At 34.0% G+C, this 26607-nt stretch overlaps 4 protein-coding genes and 1 non-coding gene across 12 annotated transcripts; 2 read left to right on the top strand and 3 right to left on the bottom strand.

Annotated features, from left to right (window-relative positions):
- The first annotated feature begins 3573 nt into the window (after positions 1–3573).
- On the top strand, positions 3574–6697 carry LOC102625335 (high mobility group B protein 9). Of its 2 annotated transcripts, none has more exons than XM_006473672.4 (6): positions 3574–4145; positions 4306–4384; positions 4468–4630; positions 4777–4875; positions 5476–5855; positions 6291–6697. In XM_006473672.4, exons 1-6 carry the CDS (start codon positions 3988–3990, stop codon positions 6393–6395), a joined length of 984 nt encoding a protein of 327 aa, XP_006473735.1. In that variant the 5' UTR covers positions 3574–3987; the 3' UTR covers positions 6396–6697. The 2 variants fall into 2 exon arrangements, with proteins under 2 accessions (XP_006473735.1, XP_006473734.1); XM_006473671.4 differs by having other exon boundaries at positions 3584–4145; positions 4774–4875.
- A 176-nt stretch (positions 6698–6873) lies between these two features.
- Positions 6874–8100, bottom strand: LOC102625053 (U11/U12 small nuclear ribonucleoprotein 25 kDa protein). The gene is made up of 4 exons (XM_052442630.1): positions 7725–8100; positions 7473–7582; positions 7304–7399; positions 6874–7217 (listed from the first exon to the last, which is right to left on the bottom strand). The coding sequence occupies exons 1-4, from the start codon at positions 7957–7959 to the stop codon at positions 7122–7124; spliced, it is 537 nt and encodes a 178-aa protein (XP_052298590.1). The 5' UTR covers positions 7960–8100; the 3' UTR covers positions 6874–7121.
- A 1485-nt stretch (positions 8101–9585) lies between these two features.
- Positions 9586–11007, bottom strand: LOC102624760 (glutathione S-transferase-like). The gene is made up of 3 exons (XM_006473669.4): positions 10755–11007; positions 10588–10636; positions 9586–10316 (listed from the first exon to the last, which is right to left on the bottom strand). The coding sequence occupies exons 1-3, from the start codon at positions 10905–10907 to the stop codon at positions 9853–9855; spliced, it is 666 nt and encodes a 221-aa protein (XP_006473732.2). The 5' UTR covers positions 10908–11007; the 3' UTR covers positions 9586–9852.
- A 3749-nt stretch (positions 11008–14756) lies between these two features.
- LOC102623542 (serine/threonine-protein kinase STY46-like) lies at positions 14757–21001 on the bottom strand. 7 transcript variants are annotated; one of them, XM_052441855.1, is made up of 16 exons: positions 20859–21001; positions 20315–20776; positions 19895–20009; positions 19556–19653; positions 19074–19128; positions 18751–18861; positions 18439–18489; positions 18141–18292; positions 17949–18056; positions 17724–17797; positions 17420–17595; positions 16848–16943; positions 16356–16436; positions 16165–16218; positions 15799–15932; positions 14757–15704 (listed from the first exon to the last, which is right to left on the bottom strand). In XM_052441855.1, the coding sequence occupies exons 2-16, from the start codon at positions 20512–20514 to the stop codon at positions 15689–15691; spliced, it is 1521 nt and encodes a 506-aa protein (XP_052297815.1). In that variant the 5' UTR covers positions 20515–20776; positions 20859–21001; the 3' UTR covers positions 14757–15688. The 7 variants fall into 7 exon arrangements, 6 of the variants coding, with proteins under 6 accessions (XP_052297815.1, XP_024951776.2, XP_006473729.2 ...); XM_025096008.2 differs by having other exon boundaries at positions 14757–15711; positions 18445–18489; XM_006473666.4 differs by having other exon boundaries at positions 14757–15711; positions 20859–21000.
- Positions 21002–25970: 4969 nt separating this feature from the next.
- Positions 25971–26108, top strand: MIR171D (microRNA MIR171d). The gene is given in 1 exon segment (NR_161517.1): positions 25971–26108. It is a non-coding gene; the product is annotated as a microRNA MIR171d (primary transcript).
- The last annotated feature ends 499 nt before the right edge of the window (positions 26109–26607 follow it).

The raw sequence follows: 26607 nt of genomic DNA, 5'->3' as shown, positions 1-26607 counted from the left end.
GTGAAGAGTAAAAACTGATCTGCAAAGCAAATATGTCAGGATTGAAATTTTCAAGTCTGGTGAAATTTGAAATAGAAAAATTCGATGGGAGAATTAACTTTGGCTTGTGGCAAGTTCAAGTCAAAGATGTGTTGATTTAATATGGGTTACACAAGGCATTGAAGGGGAAGCCATCCCCTGCTTCTAGTAGTGGCTCTGGAAAAGCTAGTATAAGTGATGAAGATTGGGAAGAATTAGATGATAAAGCTGCAAGTGCCATACGACTGTGTCTAGCAAAGAATGTTCTTGCAAATGTAGGAAAAATTCCTACAATGAAAGAACTTTGGGAGAAGCTAGAAAAGTTGTATCAGACAAAGAGCATCTCAAATCGATTGTACCTGAAGGAGCGATTTCACACACTGCGAATGGCTGAAGGTATCACCTCAGTGTTCTCAATGGTATTGTGTCAGAACTAGAAGCCATTGGAGTTAAAATTGAAGATAAGAACAAGGCGCTTAGATTACTATAGTCACTTTCAACTTCCTACAAACACATGTTACCTACTTTGATGTACGGGAAAGAGATAGTAGATCTTGAAGACGTTATTAGTACTTTACTTTCAGAAGAAAGAAGACTAAGTAGTGAAAGTACTGAAACTACAGATGTCTCGGCTTTGGCAGTTGTGGGGAATTGGAAGAAAGGTAAATCTAAGAAGAAAGTAGTCTGTTAGGGGTGTGGACAATCGGGGCACTTAAAAAGAGATTGTTATGGTAGAAATGGAGCAGGATCGGCAAGTGGCTCCAAATCAGATACTGATAGTATTGCTAGTGGTAAGTCTCTCATCATCGTGGGAGACGATAGTCCCTTGTAAAATGGATGATGGTGACATCTTCATGGTATACCGCTGGTACCATGAAAGGGGATATGTTACTAGCAGGTCCACAAAATTTACACACAAGGCATGGTTGGCATTGATGCAGGGTGTGTGGTAGAATTTATGTCGATTGCTGACAAACTTCCAGGAAGGCCAACATGGAAGTTGCACCATAAATTTCAGCAAGATATTTCGACATGTGTCGATGTAAAATTCTTAGAATTGGTAATTAATTTTAAGTGGTATACTCTTTATGGTGGAGTATGATAATTCTCTATGGTGAGGATTATGATTAAGGTGAAAATAATAAGCTTGGTGTGGAGATTGATTGGGTCTCAATCAAATCTCCAAGTGGGAGAATGTGAAAAGAGGTAAACTGGCACCGCCCTTCTAGATGGGGTGCCAGCCATTGTCAACATTCAAAGATTTGAATGTTGACATTCAAATCTTTGAATGAAGAAAAGAAATAAACAACTTTGACAAGGAAGAAGAAAAAGGAAGAGTTGAAGAAGATAATGGCGGTGAAAAATATAATAGTATTTTAATAGCCAATTTTGGCTATAAAAAAAGGGTGCTGCTCATTTGGTTTGTGCATCTAGTTTTGTGAAGAAACAAAGTTAGAGCTTGAATAATTTTAAGGAATTAAAATTATAAAGTTCTTATGGGTGAGAGAAAATTATTTCTGAGAGTGTGGTTGTAATAATTTTTCACATAGTGAATATTTTTCTCTGGTTGTCTTTTTGACAACGGCCGTGGTTTTTCTCCGGATTTGAAGTTTTCCATGTAAATCTTGTGTTGTGTGATTGGTATATTCTCCATTTAATTTTTCTTATTAATTTGGTGCTTGATAAATTGCTTGGAGAGATCTTGGGAGGAAGCTCAATTTCTTAACAATAACTTTCTTGCTAAGGGAAAGTGGGCATTGGTGGTTATGTGCCAAAACTTTCTTGCTTCTATACTTAGTGCGTAACGGTTACATGATCCAAAGAGGAGTGGAGATGTGCTTCCAATTTTCATGCTTAGTCGTGCCTAATCTTAAGAGAAAAAAATTGAGTTGGCGCAGGAGCAACGCACCACCTAGCCTCAGTGAATCGAGGTGTCATTTGTAAATATGTTTATATAGTGGGGTGAATGTGTTTTAAGGGCTAGTTTTTGGTAAGGAGAGTGGGGTCCATGATCACACAAACCTAAGCTATTTGTTGTTAGTTTGCTTGGTCTCTTACGAGAACCTCCATTTACGAGTCTTTGGTGCTATGTTGCTTGAGAATCGCTTCCGCAAAGCATTGTTAAGTGGCTAGTTGAGCAAGGCTTGACGCCATCATGCGAGTTGCCACATCTACGAGAGAAAAACTTGGTGACAGTAATTGAGGCGCGTTATTTCCATACCCTATCTTAGGCCTAGATTTGGCCCCAAGCCCTTTTGGAAGGGCTCCCTCCGGGGTGAAAGCCCAACAATTCTTCTGTCCAAACTTTCTTTTTTTTTTTCCCCTCGAAAATCTCCTTGGCCCTTGCTAAAACAGAAAAGCCTTTCAGAATATTCTCGATGCTTAATCTACTAGTCCTAAATGACTAAATTGAGTGTCTCCGTCCGATGAGGTTTAAAAAGAGAAAAATTAAGTGAATTAACTTACTGAGAGACGCTCTCAAAATATGAGCATGTCACAATAAACCCACTTAAGGTTCATTTGAGATTGAGGTTGGACAGTTGTAACTTAAAAGGTATAGCACTAAAGGGTTTGATAAACACTACATGTTATAACTTAAAAGATATGTTGATATAATTTTTCACTTGTATATAGAAAATCTATTATATCTTTAATAATTTTATCAAAATTATTATTTAAAATTTAAATTTACTATATATTACTAACTTTTATTTTATAATTATAATTTTTTTACACAATAACTATAACTTAAAAATTACAACACTTCAATCTCAAACACTCCTTTAGTATTTATGTTGAAATTCTAAAGAGTATTGTCTAGTGTTTAAACCTAAATAACCTTGATCTCGGGAAAAAATAGTTCTGGCCCAATTGCAAGAAAAGATAAAAAGCCTAAAACGTATGGGCCCTCTGTAGCTGGTCAGAAGCATTTCTGTAAGTCTCAACAATTTTACATTGAACAGTTTTGGTAGGATTTGCTCTTGAAAAGGGTGCAAAAAATCAGAAAATCCATTCAAATACACCGAGGTGAAAAACTCTCCGATAGCATTGAAAATTGAAATCTTTATACAAACACCGACTTGTGGAAAGAGAGATTTTACGGTCAACGAATATGAACCCGAAGAAGGTAATTAATCAATAGTGTAATTTATTTATCGGAAGCATTAATTTGAAGTAGTTGAAGCCATTTAATAACAGGAAATATTTAAAACATTTACCTTATCTATTTACTTGTCTTTGATAAAAACTAAAAAGGCTGATAGCTTTCCTTATAAACCATAGTCTAAGAGTCTGTCTTCTCAACGCGTAGAGTCTTTTCTGAATAATCCTTATATAATCAAATCAATATACCATCCAGTCGTGCTCACTGCTCAGATATGAAAGGCTGAGACATATTTCAAAACTTTTGAAAGCAAATTTCACAAAAGAAAAGTAAGCCCAGTTTACTCAAGCACTCAATAGACCAATCCCCAAAAAGTTTTTGCATAAATCTTGTTACAGGTGTACGCTAAGATGTGATCCAGACATTTTCAGAATAAGTAACACAAGTGCATGTCAAGCTATGGAGAGAGAAAAGAAAGCCAATGCACAGTTACACACCCAATTCAAAGCTTACAATAGGCCTGCTTCTGGCAAATATGTCAGGTTCCAATGACACAGAGAGGGAGAGAGAAAGAAAAAATAGGCGGTTGTGTGTAATAATGAACATAAATTTAATATCAACCAGCATTAGAAAATTTTAGAACTTAGCCCCATTTAAAAATTGCTAGAAAATGCCAATTTTGCATAACCGTCGCCTCCCACGCGTCCAAAACTCTGCTTTAATGCTAGCTTTGTTCTGACTTACTACTCTTTAATTATAATCTTATCTTCAAATCATTTTATTTTCCTCTCTCTTATTATCTCCCTTCACAGTTGTTCTCTGCTTTCTTGATTTTCCAGCGACTTCCAAAAGTCGCCGGGAACACAATGTCGCAATCTTCGGCGGCCAAAACCAAAGGACGGAGTGTGGTTGAAGATAAGCTATATCCTGCTCCACTTTCTTCTCATGAAGATGTGTCTAAAGACCCCATTGTTTTTTGGGATACTCTCAGGCGCTTCCACTTTATAATGGGTACCAAGTTTATGTGAGTAAGCCTTCCCCCTTTCATTTTTCTTTAGTTTTTGAGGTTATAGAATAAAAAATAATGATCAAAATGTGATTTTCACGGGAACTCACAAGATAAAACATGAAAAATGAAAAAAAAAATTGTTCTTTTAAAGTTCTAACCTTTGTAATATTTCAAGGATTCCTGTGATTGGAGGGAAGGAGCTTGATTTGCACGTTCTGTATGTGGAAGCTACAACAAGGGGTGGTTATGAAAAGGTTCGGCTTTAAATTTTCTTAAGAAAATATGTTTGTGTGTGTTTATATATGTTTTTTTTTTATGGGATACAATGATGGTGTAGGTTGTAGCAGAGAAGAAATGGAGGGAAGTAGGCGCAGTATTTAAGTTCTCTCCAACAACAACAAGTGCTTCATTTGTGTTAAGGAAACACTACTTGACTCTTCTTTATCATTATGAACAGGTTCACTTCTTTAAGATGCAGGGTCCCCCATGTGTTCCCTCAGGTAAGTTTGAGTTTCTTTTGGTTCAGCAGTATTTACGGGTAACCTGTTCTGAGTTTTTTGTCTTTTATCACCAAATCTTGACACGCCTCTGTCTGCTTCTATTTGGTCTGTTTGTGGGTCTAATTTTATTTATCACTCTGCAGCAGCTTCATTTTCTGTTCACAGCCCTTCGTGCAGGCCTGGCCTGGCTCTTGTGGAATATTCCCCGAAAAGGATTAATGATCATCCGGATTCACATATTGAAGGTTAGATTTTAAACTTTAGTCTGTCAATTAATTACATGTAGGTGATTGGTTAGCGACCGTGAATGTTTGACGCCTATTGAATTTCTGTTATGGGCTCGCCAGTGGAATGCCGCATACTTGATTTTTTATGTGCATCTGGATAATTGTATGATTTTTTATTTTATTTTTTCAAGCAGGTCCCACAGAACATTTATCTTAATTCTGGATGTGTGGTTATTGTATCATTGGAGCTTATCAAAATCCTCAAGCATTTTATGGACACTGTGACATCATGTAGAAACAAAACTTTCCATGCTAATTTGCTAGATTTTGATGTCCAATGAGCATGAATTGATGTCATAAATTATCATTTTTGTTTTCAGAGTACTTGAGGAGACTCAATTGTGTCTCTCAGTGCCATGAAATTAAAATGAAGAAATGTCACTTTCATATACTGTTCAAGGGCCCTTAGCATAATGGTCCAAATTCTAAGCTGCAGAATTGGTTCAGAAAAAATTTCAAGTCAACTTTAATCTAGCTTACTTGAAGCAAAACCATCAGGATTCTGACAAGCAATGTAACATGCTTTTTGTAAACTGTATCATTCAATCTTCTATGCAGGCCAATCTTGTTTTACAGCAGTTGGAAGAATAGATGGGAAATTTGACTGTGGTTATTTGGTGTCTGTGAAGTTGGGTTCAGAGACTCTCAGTGGGGTACTTTATCATCCAGACCATCCGGGCCCTTCCACTTCATTTTGCCAGTCTAATGATGTTGGTGCTATCATACCATACACTCCCAATAGCAAACGTCGCTATGGTCGAAGGAGGAGAAGCAAAAGAAGGGGAGATCCCAGCTACCCAAAACCTAACAGAAGTGGTTACAATTTCTTCTTTGCTGAAAAGCATTATAAGCTCAAATCACTCTACCCTAATAGAGAACGTGAGTTCACAAAAATGATTGGCGAGTCTTGGACCAATCTCAGTCCTGAAGAGAGGAAGGTATAAGTGAAAAAAAAATTTATTATTATTTTTATTTTTTTACTGTGTGGCATTGTTTGCTTCCAACACTTTCCCCACAAATGGAGATATAACCTTTTGGGTAAGCCCTATCATCGTCTATCTATAGAGCTGTCAACACTTGACGAGCCATAAGGGTACCTTAGTTTATGTAGCTCATATGCTGTTGTAACTTGAGACTGACTGAGACATTTGAGAGGTTTCTGGCAGCAGTGACAAGTAGTTAGAGTAGAGCTGTCAACACTTGACGTGCCATAAGGGTACCTTAGTTTATGTAGCTCATATGCTGTTGTAACTTGAGACTGACTGAGACATTTGAGAGGTTTCTGGCAGCAGTGACAAGTAGTTAGAGACCAAGGTTGGGTATCAAGAAAATCTTTCATGTTGGTCTTTGACTTGATATCATTTCTTTTGCAGGTTTACCAGAACATTGGGTTAAAGGACAAAGAAAGATACAACAGAGAATTGAAAGAATACAAAGAGAGGCTAAAGCTCAGGCAGGGTGAGGGAGCTAACAGCTGACCGTGAGGAAGCTGATAACTGACTATTAGAGCTGGGAATTGAAAGATCGACCAAAGCTGGAGTGTCTAGTGCAGATCTCTATGGCTTTGGAATTCAATATGAAAATATAAACTACAGTTAGGCATGTCCTATACATAAATCCATTCAGCTCAAAACTGTTCTTAGGAATGTTTTTATCTTGTTAATCTTTGTTATATGAAGTGCTTATATATGGTTATTTCTATTTGAGTAATAATATAATTACAAACTCTTGTATAAATTTATTTTGTATAAATTGATGTGGTATGATAAATTTAGTAGAATTTATATTTTATCCACATAATTTATTGTTATTATTTTATATTTTTATTTAACTAATAAATTAATGTTAAATTATAATAAACAAGAATTTGTTACTGCATAATCACTTTCATTAGATTGTCTTAATGCAGTCATGGTCAATAAATCTTTTCTTTTTTTTTTTCGATGAAAGCACAGGTTAGATTTAAAAAAGACCGATTACTAAAATGAGTTTGTGAAACAAATAATTAGTTGAGTAGTATGATTACATCTCAAATCAACAATTAGCGGAAAAATAATGATGATAATAAGAGTGTTGGATTTGGCTTCTTTCCAAAACTCCTCAACACAAAGACGGGAGGGAAATTTTCAGGGCTGGTCAACAAAGACAATAATGACAGGGAAGCCTAATGTGATCAATAAATAAGATGGGAGGGATTTATTCATTCATGCTAGCTTGCTAAGACCACGAAAGATTCTGTGTTTCCTCCTCTTTGAATGCTTCCCTGAACCTTTTGACAAGACAAAGGGTACAAACTGCACCTGAAAAGCACGGCATAGCCCACGTAATTACATATGCAAAAACGCCGAGTAAGGAATGTACATAGCAATTAAGACTACGGACTAACCTGGGAATTGTTACGTACGCCACAATCTTGAAGGGCAGAGTTTTCATCAAGTAGCTTCTGATTTTGGTGAGACAAGCAATAATTCGCCCAGACATGCTTCCTATAGACCCCACAACCACAAAAATAGTTACACTGAGGAACAAGACTGAATGGAAGGAGCAATAAAAACTTGCCAAGAGATATGGCGATGACCCAGGTTGGACTGCTCCATGTCGTTAACTTTCTTCTTGATTGCAAGCTTGAGGTCTTTCACTGTAGCCGAATTCATCACCGCTACATCTTTTGAAAAAAAATAAATAAATGAATGAATGAATAACGATGAAAGCAGCGAAGAAGATGAAATAATATTCAGCTTTGTAGGAAATGCGTATAAAGTGTTTGTTTAAATGTCTGGCTGAGAATAAAAGAAGTTTGAGACTACCAAAGGAAGTGCCGTCTAATTTGAGGATGGAGATGCGCATGGCACTACCCATTTCGAGGCTGATAAGGGTGTCAACGTCCGATAACGTTGGTTTCTTGGGGACATCAGCAAGTATGGGATCGTCGAGGAGGGCAGTCAACGTTGAATGCAATCTGGCTTTCTTCATGGTGCTGCTGTTATAATCTCCAACTTCAACTTCTTCCTCCTTTGCACCGCAAGAGGAAGAGGATTCCATAATTCTTCAATTCCTCTCTGTCCCAGATCTTCTACCGCGTCTGGCTCTCGCACACGATGTGTGATGAAAAGCTGGAGCTTTGTTTCTGATTAGCAGCAATAACGTGATGATTTATTTCTATTCTACTTAATATTTATATTATTGCGTTTCAAAATCTTCTAGAATGTATTAAGGGGTTATAGGAATTAATAAGAGTGATGATGCAACAATAAATTCTTATATAAATTTATTTTGTACAAACTGATATCACATTAATTCATTGGTTGAATGAAAATATAAAATAATAAAAATAAATCATGTGGAACAAAAAATATTTAATTTTACTAATTTTATCATACCGCATTAGTTTATATAAGATAAGTTTATACAAGAATTTGTGACTATATCATTACTCAATTAATAATAACAAACCTCCTGCGGACCTGCTCGTTCTTATTTCTTCTTGGGATATTATCATTTTCCTACCAAAGGTATTCTGACATATCATGTCAGTACTACAGTTTGGTAAACTATCAATTTACCACCAAACATTTAAACAGTTAGTATTTTTCCATCATTCCGTTAAAACTCAGTTAATATGTAACGAAAAATTCATAAAATGTCAATTTTACCCTTAGAGTGTAAAAGACCATGTAATTAACCTTTTATGAATTTTGTAATTAAATCATCATTTACTGTTCTTCCTTCTTAAAGGGCAAAAATTACCATTTATGAATTTTGTAAAATTGACCGCGTGGTGCTAGGTACTTCATAAATTAATTTAATTTATTTAATTTTAAAATGACAAATTTATTTATTTAATTTTTTGTGTAAAATTATTATCATCATATCAAACATTAAATTGCTTCTTTTGCACATTCTTTTTTTTCTTTCATAAATTGATTTTTAGTAGTAGAATAAATTGTCTTTAGTTCGTCAATTTAATAAATAAATTTGCCCTTTAAAAATTAAATAAATTAAATCAATTTATGAAGTACCTAGCACCACACGGTCAATTTTACAAAATTCATAAAGGATAATTTTTGCCCTTTAAGAAGGAAGAACAGCAAATGATTATTTAATTACAAAATTCATAAAAGATTAATTACATAGTCTTTTATGCTCCAGGGGTAAAATTGACCTTTTATGAATTTTCTGTTAGATATTAACTGAGTATTAACGGAATTGTGAGAAAATACTAACAGTTTAAACATTTGATGGTAAATTGATAGTTTTACCAAACCATTGTACTGACATGATGTGTCAGAATACCTTTGATAGAAAAATGATAATATCCCTTTCTTCTTCTTAGTAGTAATAATAATAATAATAATCGGTTATTTGTAATTTCCTCTTATTGCATGACGCAATAGACCAATAACCTTTTTAATGATTAATATTTTCTAGCATAGATTTAAGATTATCCCAACTTTTGTTCAATTATTATAATTATTCGATTAGGTGGTAAGATTTAATTGGAATTAAAATCGTTCAATTTCTTAGGGTTGATACTTAAGCTTACCTCCATTCTCCAACTTTGTGGAATGTGAGTCGACTTTCTCTCCACCATAAGACCGGAGTAACTATTTCACTGCCTCTGCCCAAATCAAGATTTGGTCCCAGACAGAATATGAAATCCTAGCAGCGTGAAGAAAATATGAAAGCATACTTTATTTCAACTGTTGAGCATATCTTTATCCCTTATGCATGGGAAATTATTAGACCATGCCATATACTTGAATCATACAGTACCGATCACAATTCAAACAACTAAACAGACTATGAAAAATCAGAAAAATTGCTGTCAGGATTCTTGCTACACGTGTATTTATTCTTACATAACTAGTTTAGAGGTACATGAAGCAAGAATTCTAGGGATGTTAGGGTATACGAGAGGAGTGAACTGTACACCATTCAAGGACTGTGCTGCTGTTTCTGCATATCAACCACCTTCTTCCATGAATCTCTGTTCGAAATCTCACCCCACCATCTCCCCACATTATCCCTGGAAGTTAAAATCTCTCCTCTATCAGTTGCATTCACCAAATAATGCGCATTAGGCAAGTGTGAAAGATCAGCCAAAGAAAATTCATCCCCAGCCAAGAACCGACTCTCCCCCAGCCTCTTCTCATAAACATCGAGCACTTTTGCCAGCTTTTCTTCATTCTGTTTGATTACTCCTTCGTCTTGCTTGATGTTCATTCGAGGAGCGAGTGCTAGTTGAAACACTAGAGCAGAGCTTGGCGGGTTAAAGCTTTGCCCCTCGGCTTCCAGCCACTGATCTATTGAAGCTTTTGCCAACGGATTTGTTCCAAATAATCCCTTGTTTCCTTTTTCTGGATAATTCTCACAAACATAGCGGCATATAGCTCGAGACTCTGATAATATTACGTGATTAAACCCAAGTACAAGATATAAATGGATCATCCGATTATAGAAAAATGAAAATGGAAGTGAGGCATAACAACAACAGGTTGAAATCAAATAAGCCTCTGAATTTGTTGAAATGACCCAATCATCATTTAGAATATTGAATTTTTAACATCAGATTATAACTTATCAGAGTATGTATGAAAAATCGAGAAATTGTTAATAAGCAGCGACTCCTATCCTATGCTGCTGTCCCAAATGGAAAGGGATGAAATTTACCTAAGAGGGAGATTTTCTCATCCTGAAATGCTGGTACTTGGCCAAAGGGCTGTCACGTAAATTCGCAATGCGAGAGAGAAACAATACAATTACACATTTACACTTGCATTTAATTCAACAAGAAATAAATAGTTTTGAGGAAATACAAACTCCCAACACTTATTCACCTGGATCTTCAGAAAATCAGGTTTCTTGTGATCGCCTTTAGCCATGTTGAGGGAAATGAGCTGAAACTCCACATCTTTCTCCAGGAGACAGGCTACGACCCTGCACACGGCAGTAGAGAGTGGCGGACCGTACACTTTTACTGGAGTTGCCATTGGATTTGTAACCCGAATTTGGGTGTGTCCGAGCTCTTTCTTTCTTTCTTTCTTGTGTCTTCTGTTTTGCTTTCTTTTCGACCATTCAAGAGCCTTTTGAACTTACCTTATCCCTTGCTTAAAAGCCGGTAGTTGATTGGACCCACCACTAACAGGAAAGTAGAAGCTAAAGAGTAATACAGTAAAAAATATTCAGGCCGGTGCTGGTGGCTTTCTTTTCTACATTAATCGGTTGGCTGTGATTAGTTATTTCGTTATCTTCATTGTGAAAATTTGATTTTTAACGTTAAGATGGCATTGTTGAGTGATTTTTGTGAAAATTTGATTTTTAACTTTTTATTAGGGATGACAAATTATGGGTGTAGATCTTCTTATCAGGTCTAGGTTCTCTAAAAATTCGTCTACATGTCTGACTTATGCTTCCATTAATTTTTAAATAAAATTTAAAAAACACTTAAATTAAATATAATTATTCAATATTTAATAGATTAATAGTTTAATATACAAAGTATTAGCACAAATGGAGGGGTTTGTAGTTTATGTGTGAAAGATAAAACTTTAGACCAAAAAAAAAAAGAAAAGAAAAAACAAAGAAAAGAAGAAACAAAGAAGAAGCTGCTGATCTTAACTATGCGAAAAAAGGCCTCCAATTATGTGAAGATTTTTTATTTTTTTCCATTTGATTCACAATTAGTTGAAGATTCAATTGAAGCGATAGGCACAATTGGCCAGCAACCCAGCATACAAAATTTTCAACAAAAAACTCCATATATTTGTGAGCCAAATTTCGTACTTTCAGTGGTTAAGCAAACAGTCAAACAATATTTTTTTGATAGAATGCAACATCATTAGAAAGTAAATGAAACATTACATATTCATAATTCCGGTGTATTTAGTTTGTTTTATCTTTAAATAAGAAGTTGGCATCTGTTTTGTAGAAAAATAATTTAATTTAAAAAAAAACCTTAGTAGGTGTCCCACTAAATTTTTAATTTGTTTTAAGAAAGAAAAAGCCTACCAATGGGCCTTTGGTCCAATGGGAGAAGCCTTGCACTTACAATGTTGAGTGCAAGGGTTTGAGCTTCCATAAGAGCATTATGGAGGTTAGTTTCAGTTCTTCTTCAATTATCAATTAATTGAGTGGAGGCAGTCTCTCCCTTACGAAATGTGAGTGGAGACAGTCTCTCCCTTACGAAATGTGAGTAGAGTAGGCACCCCTCGAATATTATAGAGGGTTTAAAATATCTGAGCATATACTTCAGTGTGTCAATGTATGATGGTGGTCCCAGTTATATAGTATGATTGTAAATATTAATTGTAGTGTCTGATGTAATGTCAGTAATATGTGAGTGGAGCAGACACCCCTCGAATATTAGAGAGGGTTTAAAATATCTGAGCATATACTTCAGTGTGTCAATGTATGATGGTGGTCCCAGTTATATAGTATGATTATAAATATTAATTGTAGTGTCTGATGTAATGTTAGTAATATCTGTGTAAAACAGACTTAAAAAAAAAAAAAAGCCTTTGGTTAAAGTATAATGGCCACTCTCTGGCCTTTTGGCGTGCTGCTCTGCTGGTGCTGGGTTTGATATGGCCTTTTGTTTAATTTAGGCATTCATCGGTTGTTGTTGTCCTGAGTCTTGTATTTTTCTTTTCCAATTTATTTTTTTTAATTTATAAAATATCAAGTCCGGATCAATTTATTAGGCTCAATCTATGTGGACTTTATTTTTTTAAGCTTTTATCTATGAATTTATCATGCGTGCTAGGCTTAAAGCCTATAGGCGTACGCCAAACAGACTAGACCTTTTTGCCTACTCTACTTTTTTATTGTTGAGAAAAAATACATATGTAAATCCATGAATTTCACTAGAAACTTCTTCCATCCATACTACTGCAAACACAAATATCAAATTTTAATTGTTTATCATTTTAATAAGGATAATTTTAGAAATCAATTTCACTCCTAAAAATTGAAGATATCATAGGAATATAGTTCCAACTCCCAAGTATCCAATGAGTGGATTGATTCGAATGTGTGCATTTTTAAATAGATTGTAACAACTAACGATTGAATCATAACCTTACAACAAAAGCCAATTCTTTAACTAACCCAACAACCAAACAAGCCATTGCCAATTGCAATCGCAATGAAGCTAGCACCAACCCCATAAGTAGCACACTTTTGGAAGTAAATTAAGAAAGTGATTACTTCATGGATTAGGGAATCAGAATCCTAAGTTGGAAATATTGACAATGTTTACTTTGCAAAATAGGCCCCACTTGAATTTGGGAATGTAAAGGACCTTGTAGTAATTTGAAATAATCAAATTCATTATGTTTGCGATTCTAAGATAAAGTACACACATTAATGACAATCCAACTCATTCCAATTTCGATTTCTACAGTTCAAGTAAACAACTTATTTTGATTCTCGGTCTCTATTATCATTCCAGTTCATTCTCATTCATGTCTATTCTGATTCAAGCTCATTATGATTTCAGTTTAATAAACACATCATCAGAGAATTCCAGCCAACAACGACCTGAAGAAAGAGCTCCACAAACCATAATATTAAGCTCCACAAATTTATGCGAGTCACTTACTGCTTTTTGCCGTGAAAATGCAAGAGTAATACTTAGTATTGATGCAGCTTCAATTTGTGGCAACAAACTCTTCATTGCCCTTGTTAATAATTTCATGTAAGTGCATAATAGAAATTAACATAAAGATGATTAATAGGGATGGATGAGATAAATCAAAGGATTCAAATATCACGCACTCAAAAATTTTGGTCCTTACTCTAATAAAATAAGAGATCCCTTATTATAAAATTATTTTAAACATATATATATATATATATATGAAATTTCTCATAATGATCCTTTACTTTAATAACGTAAGAGACAAACTAAAAAAATAAGAAAAACAAACACTCTAAAATAGTGTACTTTAACAAAAAATTATGTTTATTAATCTTTTAACTGCAGGTCTCCATGAGAACCATTCTGTACGGCTCTCAAACGAAATGCAAAGAAGTGAACTTGTTATGTTTTTATCTTTTCTAGTGTATTGTGTATATATTAGGTTCGAGCAATAAAAATTCTTAGAATAAATTTATTCTTGTGTTTGAGTTCATAATTAGTGATGGCAAAAAAATTCAGATTTGGCTCGAAATTCACAAAGATCCAAAAAATGTGTAAATCTGATCCTGTAAGAATCCAGGTCCGAATGCAAACACATTCAAAAAATTGAATATCCAAATCTATATTATTTTTAATTAAATTAAATAAAAATAAAAATATATAAGTTAAATGAAAAAAAAAACCTAACTAGCTAACCCTAAAACTATAAATACACTGGCACAGATCCATGTTGATTTGTGATGGTGTTAGACTTAAGTTTGTATTACTCTCGATATTTATTTTATGTTGTGGTACTTTATTTGCAGATTTATAGTGTTGTATATTATTCTAATATTGAATTATGATTAAATTTTATTTGGTTTTATTAGGTAATTTTGTTGAATTCTAAATTATATTTTAAATTTAGCATTTTACGGATCTGAATATCCAAAAAAATCCACCCACGTATTACCCACATCTGAATCTGCATTTTTTTAATAAATCCATATGCGAATCTAGATCTCAAAATATTTATGCGGATTCGGATCGGAATCTGGATTTTCCCGTTCGTAGTCGTGATCAGTATGCCTCAAGAATTTAATAGTTAACACCAAGAGTTTAATGCATAAATTTTTTTTTTAAAAAAAACGAATTTTCAGATATGGAAAACAAGAACTTTTCCAATCGTGGGAAGGCCAGTTTATATCACATATTGGGCGCCTTTATAAATTGGGAAAAAGAAACAGAGACCCCTAATGTTTGAATAAGGGACACAGAGACCCCCAACGTTTGAAAAAGGGACACAAAACCCCCTAATGTTTCAAAAAAGACACTCAGACCCCCATTTGTTACCAAAAATTATAATTTTAAAGTACAATTACTATTATACCCTTATAGCATATTAAAAAATAATTGTTCATTGTCCAATTTATTCCTATATTATTAATAAAATTACAAATATAACTTCAAATTTTCTCTTCAACTAAATAAATTGAATCCATTGCTCAAGAATAAAAATAAATTAAATTGATTACTAATATAATAAGAATAAAAATAAATTAAATTGATTACTAATATAATAAAAATAAATTTAATCCATTTTCGTATATATCAAAATAAAAATAAATTAAATTTATTCCTATATTATTAATAATCCATTGGGTAATGAAATTATATTTATAATTTTATTAATAATATAGGAATAAATTGGACAATAAACTATTATTTTTTAATATGCTATAAGGGTATAATAGTAATTGCACTTTAAAATTATAATTTCTGTTAACAAATGGAGGTCTGAGTGTCTTTTTTGAAACCTTAGGGGGTTTTGTGTCCTTTTTTCAAACGTTGAAGGTCTCTTTGTCCCTTATTCAAACATTAGGGGTCTCTGTGTCCTTTTCCCTTATAAATTTCTGTTAAGTATAGACGGCCAAATGTGGACTCTACGTTGACACAAGCATCCAGTATCATTACTTTTAGCCTATACAAATCTTATATAAGAAAACAAAAACTCCCGTCAGACAAATTTTCCTTCCTTAGCAACAGAAAAAAGCATCATATACTCCGATTCTATGAACTATACTTCACTTTCTTGTTACCCCAGGAGCTGTCTTGCTAAATACTATTACCGCTCTTCAATAGCATTTCCTTGTGCTAGTCCTCTCTTTGTCTGCAACCTGTTGCAATATCATTAAAGTTCCTAGAAGTGACGGTGAAAGAGGGAAAAGAAACAGAGAAACTTTTGTCCATACTTTTCCTTTTACCTTTGGGCCAAGTGCTGTAGAAGTTCTGTAATTTCAGAGAAATCAGGTCTCAAAGATGGGTCTCGTTGCCAGCATCTCTCAAGCAAATCCACTAGTATAGGATGAGTATGCACAGGAATCGTAGGCCTAAGACCCTAAAATCCACCAGAAAATGAGTACTTTATTAGTCAAAGCCGATTGCTTTGAGCTTAAAACAAGATACAAGGTATAGAATGCTTTACTAAACCAGAGGACATACCCTCATGGCCTAATCTAATTTTAGCAATAATAAAACTTTAGGGGAATTTGGCAGTTCACAAGCACTGCAAAAATTTCTAAAAGGACGGTAATAATCAAAGAGAACATCACAGTTTTATGGAGTAGTACCTTCTGAACCACTCCAACTGCAGCTTGTAATGGGGTCAAATCATCATATGGAAGCTATAACATCAGTCAAAAAAAAAAAAAAACACAAAAAAAAATTATCAAAACAGGAACTTTACTGGAGGGCAGCATTTTCTTCAAGAAAGAAGCACCTGCTCTTCTTTTCTAACTGAAAATTTGTTAGGCAGCATTACCTTTCCTGTAACAAGCTCCCATAGCACAATCCCGAAACTGAAAACATCGGCTCTGTGATTATATGGTTGGTGTTCAATTACCTTCCAAGCTCAACACCAAATAAGCACGTTAGAGAGGCGGAGAGATGTTTGACAGAATATATCTACCTATGACAGATAATGATGATCACAAATGTGATTGATCGGCAAATCAATACTCCTTGACAATCTGAATCACCATTCTGTGGAAACATAAGCATGGAACTCCTTATGAATTACGACTGACAAAAATAATAGAAATAATCACCAATTCAACTAAATAAAATTCCACAAAGCTATAATCTATCAAGGCGGGATAGGTCCGTGAAGCCCTTTTGGCTTTTAGTCATCTGAGCATTTATCTAACAGCAACTTAAAAATCATTTCTGAAATAGACTTTTCATGAAACGAAAATATACTTGATTTGAAATAAACTGAATGGAAAAGTCAATATAAAAACTGATTAACACCAACCTCTGGAGCCATCCAACGGTACGTTCCAGTTTCCGCGGTCATCACACCATATTGAGCTTGAACTCTGGCAACACCAAAATCAGCAACCTTGACAACCTATGAAACAATTTTTGGGATGTCAAGAAAGATTGCATTTTCAACAGAAACTGAAAAGCTGTGTATTGTCTTCTATTAATCTGATATTAGCACTCATCAACCAAAAGCATAAGTGAAAATAATGTTCAAAAAACTGAGAGTGAAAAATATGTTCACAATTTGGAACTGAAAAATAAAACAATAATCCCAGTAATAATCATAAAGAAATTAATTTATTAAGAAGCTACTGTTGTGAAGTTCTTAAGCAGAATCAGTAGTGCATCAAAGCCTGCGGACCTCTCACTTTGTCTGTTACCAACTTTTTAAGTTGCCTACCTTCCTTCGTCAGGGAATCAATCCATAATTATATCACTAATCTTCAGAAATCTTGTGTAGATAAATCAAGCTCTCACTAAAATACAAGAAAAAATTACCAAGATAACAGTGGATATCGACAAAAAATTACTAAGATAACAGTGGATATCGGAATCTCTTACTCCATTCTCATTCATCAAAAGATTGGCCGCTTTCAGGTCCCTATGGATTATATTGTTTCTGTGCAAGTAATTCATTCCCTTGGAAACATCAATGGCAACTCTGAGTAGCAAAGGAAGCTTTAAACCGCACTTTTGTTTATGCAGGTAGTCATAGATGCTTCCACCAGACATAAATTCTAAGGAAAATATTTAGAAAAAGAAAACAGAATGTCATATAAATTTGACTATCATGTATCCAAAATCTGTATGCTTTTTAAATGGACCCATAAGTAGACATTGTTTATACATAATAGTCATCTATTACCAGTCACAATGAACAGCCTTGGAGGTCTAGTACATGCACCAATGAATTGAACGACATTCATGTGCCGAACTTTCCTGCATATATCAGAGGAAGAGTTTATAGAGGAAACAGAAGATAAATTTTCTGATAGGCAGTAGAAAAATAAAGCAAAACATGTGGAAATAAAAGAGAAGAGGAAAATAGATAAAAGCATCCCAATGAAATTAGAAATTTGATTCAACAAACCTCATAATATGAACTTCTTGTGCAAACTCCCTCCGTATATTCTCGTTTAGATGTTCATTAGTAAGAACTTTAATAGCCACATCTTGACTAAAGAAAGCACCTTTATACCTGCATCAATTAAAAATTAAAATCGAAAAGCACTTACAAACAGAGCATGGCTCTTACAGATTGGGGAAAAAAAAAAAAACTCACAAATCACAATAGGATCCAGATACAATTTTATGTTCAAATTTCAGCAAGCTAGCATCAATTTCCCAAACATCTATTCCTTCAGCTGGTATGTTTACATGATTGATTCCACTTTGTTCTTGCTCCCCAACAGGATATACAACATGATGATGATTCTGTAGAATACTTCATATTATCAGATGTATATTAAACCAAAATAAAATTAATCTTTTTCATACCACAAGCAAAATGAACTTGAAAAGAGAATCACTACTATAAACGGATTGAAAAAACAAAAAAGAGCAGTAAGTAGAGGGGCTACCTCAACCTTGGGAATTTCCTTTGCCAGCACATTTCTTAACTGTTCAGTCTCCTACATGTTTCATGATCAAATGAAGAAGAAAGAGTGAGAAAAGTCATAATTTTGCTTAGCACACTTGAGAAAGCTACAGGTATCACAACTGAAAACAATAATAGATGACGCAACATTGAAAATGATAAATGACTACAGATCAAGATCTGATCTTCATGCAGTCAAATAAACAGAAGAGAATCAAATATTTAGTCGTATTACATGTAATTTTTGAACTAAATTTTCCATGGTCTATAATCCATTGTAAAGAAGTAGAAATACCTGAAGTGGCCAACCATCAACAACAAACACATCCAATGAGTAGCCATCTACAGTGGAAAATGCATGTGCTTCTTGAATGTTTAACCCAATCTCAGACAGTAAAGAAGTCAACTGAAAAATCAGCAAAAAATTTTTAACAGTAAAATGAGAAACATTGACATAACAGAGGTAGAAGTAGTGCACATTAAAAAATAAATAAATAAATAGAAGTAACTTCTAGTGTGTCTGATGCTGATTGCTGAATATTTGATAACATGCTCGCTGGACATAGTACAATGAGATGATACCCAGAAATGATAAGAAAACCAAATGGCATTAGTTACCTGACTGAGGAGCTTTGGCTTGTCATTGGTTGAGATTGTAATTTCATGCATAAGCCTACAAATTGTTAAAATATTGCAATGTTATCTATTGCTTAAATCATCAGCTACAGCAAACACAAAAAATGAAACTAATTTGGGAGCTGCCAACATTAAAAAGTCAAATTAAATAGCCAAAGAAATATCAAACCAGCAGTAATTAGAAAAAAAAAAAAAACTCAAAAATCAGATAAGAGAGTTTCAGAACGTTTAATCTCAAGTTAAAAAACCTGGAATTCACATTCATTGTAGCATCTGTATTTTGAACATCAATTTTGTTATTTTCATTTCCGAACTCAACATCTGCTGATGAACCAAAGGCAGGAGGTGGGTGAATGTTGAAAAAAGAGGTCAGAGAGAAGTGAAAAGGATTTCAAAACTTTAACATATGACTAAAGAAGGCCTCAATGGAAAATTTCAACAATTAACTATTCACATAGCCATGCCTCTTTTTGTAAGGATAGCAAGAAAACTGAGTATACAAATATCTCGGAGAGCCTGAATGGACCAAGTTGCTAAAGTGTCTAGTAGATGCACCCTGCACCTGCATGCCAGTTTATTGCCTTACTATCAGATTGCTGGCAAAAGCTTAATAAAATGTCCATGTATTATTCATGAAACAGACACAAGTCATATAAGTGCTAACAAAAATCAGCAAAGCCTAACTTGGCATCCATAAAAATTTACAATTTCTATTTTCTGCACAAGATTTATAGAATTTGAGGAAAATGTATCAACAGAATGAGCCAATTACAAAAATCAAAGCAAAATCATTGAATTAATACCAGCACAAGTCGGACTTCAATTGCTGGTGTAGCGGCAGGATCACGTGCCACGTGCAGCAACCTTTTGTGCATTAGAACATCCTCTGCCCTCTCCAAATTCACATCCAGCGCATACCTGCATAAGCAAAATAAAATTTAGAATTTTAGATCTTGAAATACAACAGATTGAAAAACAATCAAGTGAAAATAGAACGACATGAATCCCTATGACTTAATCAAAATGAAAGACGATCAAGCCAAAATGAGAGCGTTAAACGAAAATGGATGGTGTCATGAACACCTCGTCATCATCGATCGTTATTTTCTTAATTTTATTTAAAGAAAATGAGCTTATTAAATTAGGAAAATTAAGAAAATTATGTTGGCTGATTAAAATGGGGTTTCTGCGTTTTCCATTTTTTGGGGTGGGGCCGAAAGTACCTACTGGGGAGTCGATAAAAATGAGCCCAAAGATCATCTTCAAAGTAAGGCTGTCTTGTTTCTTCTTCATTCGATTGTTTTAGTCTAAACAAAATTTCGTTGTAAACTTGAACTTTCACTCTCTGCTTCCTACTCTTACTCTCACTCCATACAAAATCCACCGCTCTGCTACTACTGCTCTCCGTGTCTCCCATCACCATCTAAATTAATCACTCACATGGTCATCAAATCAACGGCTGAGCAGCTTTCATTTCTAAGAATAATATCTAGCGGTGGCGAGCACAGCACGCTTGTTCGAGCACGAACTAAACGACAGAGAATTTTGAGTCGTTTTGTACGAAAGGAGGAAAACACCACAATGTTTCTGCCTTTGCTTCCGCCCATGGTTTGGCTTCTCTCTGAATCGTATCTTTCATTTTTTTTTTTTAATTTTGCCTCTCTTTGTTTGCTCTCCTCTGCTACCTGCGTAATTAAATATTAATCAACAAATTATAAATAAATAGAGAGCCTTATCCTTTTCTAATCCGTTTCATGCGTCACACACCTCACCGCCGGTGCTGGCCATTGGGCTTCCTCTGTTGATTCATTCCCCACTAAATGAGGACTATGCTATGCTGTCAATTTTGATTTGACAATTAAATTACTCATTGTGGGAAAATTTTTTGATATTTGTTTTAATGGTCTATATATGTGTGTGAATTTTTTAGTATGACATTTTAAATTACGGAAAAAATTAGAAAAAAAATTAAGACTATAAAGTTTAATAGTATTATTAAATTAAATTTTGAAAACGCATGATTTTAAAATTTTTGTGGATTTTTTTGTATTTAAAAATCTTAAATTGTAATATACATCATCATTCTTAGGTGCGGGCGCTTGTATATTTTTTAAATGTGGACATATTTTTAAATCGTGCGGTTTAAAAAAATTAAAATTTAATTCTCTTATGCTGCGTTTATTTTTTGGATTGGAGTGGGAATCCTGAGGAGTGGGAATCCTTGGATTAGGAGTGTGGAGTGGGAGTGGGAGTAGGGTGTTTACTTAGACTAAATAAAAATATGGATTGTCAATCAGAATCCCAATTATTTGTTTATTTTGTCTTGGATTGAGAATAAATTATTTTAAATTATAATTTTATCCTTATGTACAGATTATAATTTGTAATTAAAAAATTAATAAAAAATATATTTGGAAAATAAAATAAATATTTTATTATATTTATAAATTAATAATAATTACTAATATTCTTAATTATGTAAATCATAATTTTTTATTAATTTTAATTTAAATTATGTGAATAAAAATTATTAATAATAGCAACACATGAAATATTATTATTGATAATATAGTACAAAATTAATATTTTTTTAGAATAAAATATTTATTATTATTAATTAAATAAATAATTAATATTTATTAAAATTAATGTTTAATATTATTAATTTAAATATAATGTTTATTTATTTTTATTTTATTAAATTTAATAAAATAAATATGATATAATTATTATTTTTAATAAATATGATATTATTTATTTTATTAAATATTATTTATTTATTTTATTAAATATTATTTATTTATTTTAATTTTAATTATAAAGATAAAATGAGAAGAGGGGGGAGTGGATTCCCACTCCCACCTCCCCCCATGGGAGTGGGAATCCCACTCCCCACTCCAAAATTGAGTGGGACCCACGAATTCTCACTCCCACTCCCCATTTTTTAAGGTAAGTAAACACTAGAGTGGGAGGAATCCACACTCCACACTCCACACTCCCACTCCAGCAAGTAAACACTACCTTAAAATATTTAAAAGTATTAATGTATACAAAAAAAAATTTGAGGGTGCCTGCATGAGAAAAAAAAAATTATATACCACTCCATTGGTGACAATTTTTTTGACAATTAAATAATAAATAACTCAGAAATTTTAATCTTCATTAGAAGAGTGGGACATTTGTTTTTTTTTTTTTTTTTCCAAAGGTGATATCTTCACCGTACTACGGCACTACCAATATTGAGATTCCATCCATTCTCCCAAATCAGAAGAAAGTCGAAAGCTTTTACGCTACATGTTTTCACGAGACTAATTATAATTAAGGCTTTATGCTTTCTGTTAGAACTATTTAATTAAACCAACATGAAATCAGGCCGTGGTGTAGTGGGCTTCAGTTGGATGGCGAAAGGTGATCATCGACAACAAGTTGATATATTTTTTAAGCCATCATAATCATTACTTCACCGAGTCTGCATTAATAATTGCGTCCACAAATTCTTTCTTTAAAAAAGATTGTCGCCAGCATATAATTCAGATTTTTTTTTTCCTGAAAATAAATACAATTCTGTTTGAGATAAGCTTGGAGAAAGTAGAGGTATGAATGAGCTATCGCTGTTTGGCATGTAACGTGACTAGCATGTTGCAATTAATTATCATGATGTCAATTCAGCATAAAATACTTTCTCAGTCATCCAGCCTCCTTGGAGCAGTGCGAGTTAAAAAAAATGACATCATGGTTCTTAATTAATTACTCTTCGGTATTATTTTATTTGTATGCAACTGCTTAATTAGTACAAAACAAATTACATTGACAGAAGACTCCGCGAGTGACAGTCAGTGAGCAAATCTCAAATTGATTACAGTTCTTCAGAAACTTCACCACAAATCTCAAATTTTTTGACATCACAGACGCCAATTTATGCATCATATAACAATTTTTGTCATGGCAATTGGCAAAAGCCATTGCATCGAGAGAAATTGCGGGAGCAAGCTCGATCGTGGGGATCCACAATATGTAAAGTAGTTTGTGGGAATATAACATGTAATTAAATCGAAACTAGAATTATATTTGATGGTTAGGGCAATAGCGCTTCTAGTCCATTAGTAATCCATGTTCACAAAACTATGAGGGCATGAATTTGATTTTAACATATATCTTTTACAAAGGTATAATTTTTGACTGTGTGATGATACATTTGATTTGTAGTCATCTACAGTATTAAAAAAATTAAAAAAGGAAATAAAGAAAAAAGAGGAGGTGATGATGGTTTAAAAATTACAAGATGCTTCTCCCACTACTATATTATTGAAAGCTTAACTTAAGCCTATCACGGGAGGGAGGAGACAATAACCTATCTCTTCTCTACGGTGCGGTTATGGCCAGGATAAATTTCTATATTACGTGTATGCTATATTTATTTTACGAGATTAGAGTGGGTTGATCCGCAATAAGAAATGAGAAGGAAAGACTTAACGGTCAGTTAAAAAAATAAGAATTTTCATTCCCAACCCTGGGAGTGGATTCATGTTCTTCCTTCCCAATTTTAATGGGTTTTACACCATTCATTGTAATTTTCTAATTTTAGAAGTAAATACAAGGGAAAGGAGAATGATTCTTATCTAAAAAGAAAACATGTGCCCAATTTGTGTCATCATCTATGATCATAACAAGTGTAATCCAAAAGAAAAAAAGAGTTTATGCAGGCAGGACGAATGTGATGACTGAATCAGACTACGCATCCAGCAAATGTAATTGAGTAGGCCCCAGCCACAAACTGTGGGCTTCCGGTGAACCAGGTAATGGAAGCCTTTTATTGTACTGGTCCCCGATACCCGAGTGACTAAAAAAATATGTCATTAAGCAGCCCCCAGCTATAGATTGCGGGCTTTCTGTGAATCAGGTATTTAGGCCTTAATGAAAGCCTTTTAATTGTGGTGGTCCCACGTACCCCGATGATTGCATAAATTTGTCAGTAAGTAACCCCCCAACTACAAACTGTGGGCTTATGGTGAACCGGATGATTCCTTCGTAGAGCGACGCTACTAGCAGCACCTATCTTTTCTCTTATGAAGCAAAGCCCCTATTGTTTTGTATTTATAATTTCGTACGTTATCTTTTAAATTGTACTAAAAATTAAAACTAACCTAATTAAAGTCGCGTACAGTTTTGCTTTCCATGTCTTTCTCCATCACAAATGCTTTACATCTACAAAGTTTACCAAAAAAAAAAAAAAAAGTCAATTGAAAGAGTAAGAATTTGATTGAAATTAAGCTCTATTCACTTATTTGCAATTTATTTTTATAAGGAAAATAATTTTTGCGAAGTTTTGATAGGTTGTTATCTTTATGATGATGAGCATGCTAGGGAACGATCAAACTTTGTGCATATATTGTTTCTTTTCGAAATAGCTAGAATAGGTTGGGGTTTATTGATGAAGGAAAACAGCAGATAAATGCTGTATCGATAAAAAGCTGAAAAAGGGTTGAAATGGAAGAGGGAGAAAGAGAGGAGAGGGAGAGAATTGCTTATGGGGGGGTTTATTGAGGATAAACATAAATAAAAGTTATTTTAGGAATTAAATAGCATATAAATGGGAAAGGGGTTTGAAGAGGATAGTAGAGGGGTGCTAACAGAATCGTGCTCTTCCCTGTAAAGTGGCTATCTTTGGCAGTTTCCAAGCGGTCCCAAAGTCTCAGAGAGGGGAAGAAAAAGGTGGTCCCACTGAAAATTTCTTTAACTACGCTTGATAGAGATAATTGGGCAAGATGGTTAATCATTAATTATTAACTTGAACTAGAGGCAATAATAAGTAATTAATAGTTGGCTAATGGTTTAACATTTGGCTAGTTTTCGTGACACACTGTCTGCAGGGTTCATTGGAAGCTTATTGTTTTCCTGATGAAGGCATGAATGATATCATGCTGCGTAGTTTTGCCACACATGGAATGGAAAATGATGGCTGCACTTTGTCCTTGACTCCATGCTCACAATATAACTGCCATTAACTTTTCTTCCTCCGAAATTTATGGATTATTGGACTAAGTTGTTGCTGAAATTTCATCTCATTCATTTATCATTTATGATCTCAGTCTCAGCCGAGTATATGAGACTGCTCGATCAAACGTCAAAACTTCCCCCATTTTGTGATTGGTTTAAAATGAGCTGTAAGGTGATAATCCAATTTGTCTTCATCAAATGAAAATCAATTTCCTCATGTTTTAGGAGTAATTTCCCATGTTTTATAGAATATCGAACTCTTTTTGAATTAAATTAATTATGACAACAGTGAAATCGTTCCAGCGGTCAAGTTATTAATCTATTCTCCTAAGTTAAGTATGGTGATCATCGATATCCAAGAGACAAAAAGGTGTGGTGCGTTCTGATGAGATTCCATAAATTATGGCAAGGGGCCGGAGATTGATAATCAATAAAGAGAGCTATGGTCTTATAATGGCCGCGTGATTCCCTTATTAATGCAGCTCAGTCTGTGCCTCTGGTTTGCTAGCTAGTTGGGTAGAAAGAAATAGAAAGTCTCTTCCATCTTTATTAATGAGGAAGACGGAGACAGTAGTACTGTTGATTTTAGAGGGACAGAGAGAGAAACAAAGAAAGAATGGGGTCTTGGCTTAGGGTTTGCCAATTGAATTAATGCTGTGTTCCTTGTTTAGGGTTTTGGCAGACGAGGGTTTTAAATGCACACACCTGCAAAAAGCCCTCTCTCTCTCTTTTCTCTTTAAATTCTATTCGATCCAAGTAACCCAAAACATTCTCATAACTCCTCACTCATCACCTCACAATCCACATACGTTAATTTCTCTCTTCTAGTCTTCTTCTTTCTTTTTCTTTTCTTTTTTTCTACTTCATTTTTTGTGTTTGTCAAGAGCTGCAATACTGAAATAGTCACTGCGATATTGGCCCGGTTCATTCAGAGCTTAAGCGTTTAAGCTGAATGCTTGCTGGTGGACTTTGATTGAGCCGTGCCAATATCTTAGTGCTTACTTCTAACACCATGCAGCCAAAAAAAAAAAAAAATCTAATCCATGCATATGGAAGGTGAGAAATTAATTTCGACCGCTTTGTACGTCTTCTTTTGTAAAATCCGCCGGTCATCATCATCACTCCCGTAGAAAGGAATGTATGTATTCACCAAGAGTATTCTAGACTTTCTTATCTTCTTAATTTTTATTGGGAAAAAAAGAAAAGAGTGAGACCATGAATCAACTTTTAGTCGATTACTTTAAACAATTAATAGTTTGAATAACCCTATACATATATGAAAACAGTTTTTGTAAAATATTCAGAGTTGATAACTAGTATTATTATAAAATTAAATTACAGAATGACTGAGGGTTTTATAATGTTGTTTTGCTAATATTTTAAACTTTCAATTTGAAGCTAGATAACTATCTAAATATAATTTAACACTATATTCTAAATTGACATTACAATCCGGCCGCCAGCCTCATATTTACATTTCAAGACGTGTGGGTAATACTCCCACTTTGCTAGATTTTTT

This window comes from Citrus sinensis, chromosome 5, assembly GCF_022201045.2.
Source record: "Citrus sinensis cultivar Valencia sweet orange chromosome 5, DVS_A1.0, whole genome shotgun sequence".
Lineage (NCBI taxonomy): Eukaryota > Viridiplantae > Streptophyta > Magnoliopsida > Sapindales > Rutaceae > Citrus > Citrus sinensis.
This window is presented reverse-complemented; position numbering and strand designations above follow the sequence as displayed.

Excerpts from the sequence above, each read along its gene's own strand:
- LOC102624760 (XM_006473669.4), bottom strand. The coding sequence starts at position 10,907 with ATGGCAACTCCAGTAAAAGTGTACGGTCCGCCACTCTCTACTGCCGTG. Across the intron at positions 10,637-10,754 it reads CTGATTTTCTGAAGATCCAG|CCCTTTGGCCAAGTACCAGC; the intron begins GTGAATAAGTGT and ends TTTACGTGACAG. Across the intron at positions 10,317-10,587 it reads TGAGAAAATCTCCCTCTTAG|AGTCTCGAGCTATATGCCGC; the intron begins GTAAATTTCATC and ends TAATATTATCAG.
- LOC102625053 (XM_052442630.1), bottom strand. The coding sequence starts at position 7,959 with ATGGAATCCTCTTCCTCTTGCGGTGCAAAGGAGGAAGAAGTTGAAGTT. Across the intron at positions 7,583-7,724 it reads ATTAGACGGCACTTCCTTTG|ATGTAGCGGTGATGAATTCG; the intron begins GTAGTCTCAAAC and ends TTTTTTCAAAAG. Across the intron at positions 7,400-7,472 it reads ATCGCCATATCTCTTGGCAA|CATGTCTGGGCGAATTATTG; the intron begins GTTTTTATTGCT and ends GTCTATAGGAAG.
- LOC102623542 (XM_006473666.4), bottom strand. The coding sequence starts at position 20,514 with ATGGTGATGGGAGACACGGAGAGCAGTAGTAGCAGAGCGGTGGATTTT. Across the intron at positions 20,010-20,314 it reads TTTTATCGACTCCCCAGTAG|GTATGCGCTGGATGTGAATT; the intron begins GTACTTTCGGCC and ends TTGCTTATGCAG. Across the intron at positions 16,437-16,847 it reads ACCGTTGGATGGCTCCAGAG|GTAATTGAACACCAACCATA; the intron begins GTTGGTGTTAAT and ends TGAGCTTGGAAG.
- LOC102625335 (XM_006473671.4), top strand. The coding sequence starts at position 3,988 with ATGTCGCAATCTTCGGCGGCCAAAACCAAAGGACGGAGTGTGGTTGAA. Across the intron at positions 4,631-4,773 it reads TCCCCCATGTGTTCCCTCAG|CAGCTTCATTTTCTGTTCAC; the intron begins GTAAGTTTGAGT and ends ATCACTCTGCAG. Across the intron at positions 4,876-5,475 it reads TCCGGATTCACATATTGAAG|GCCAATCTTGTTTTACAGCA; the intron begins GTTAGATTTTAA and ends TCTTCTATGCAG.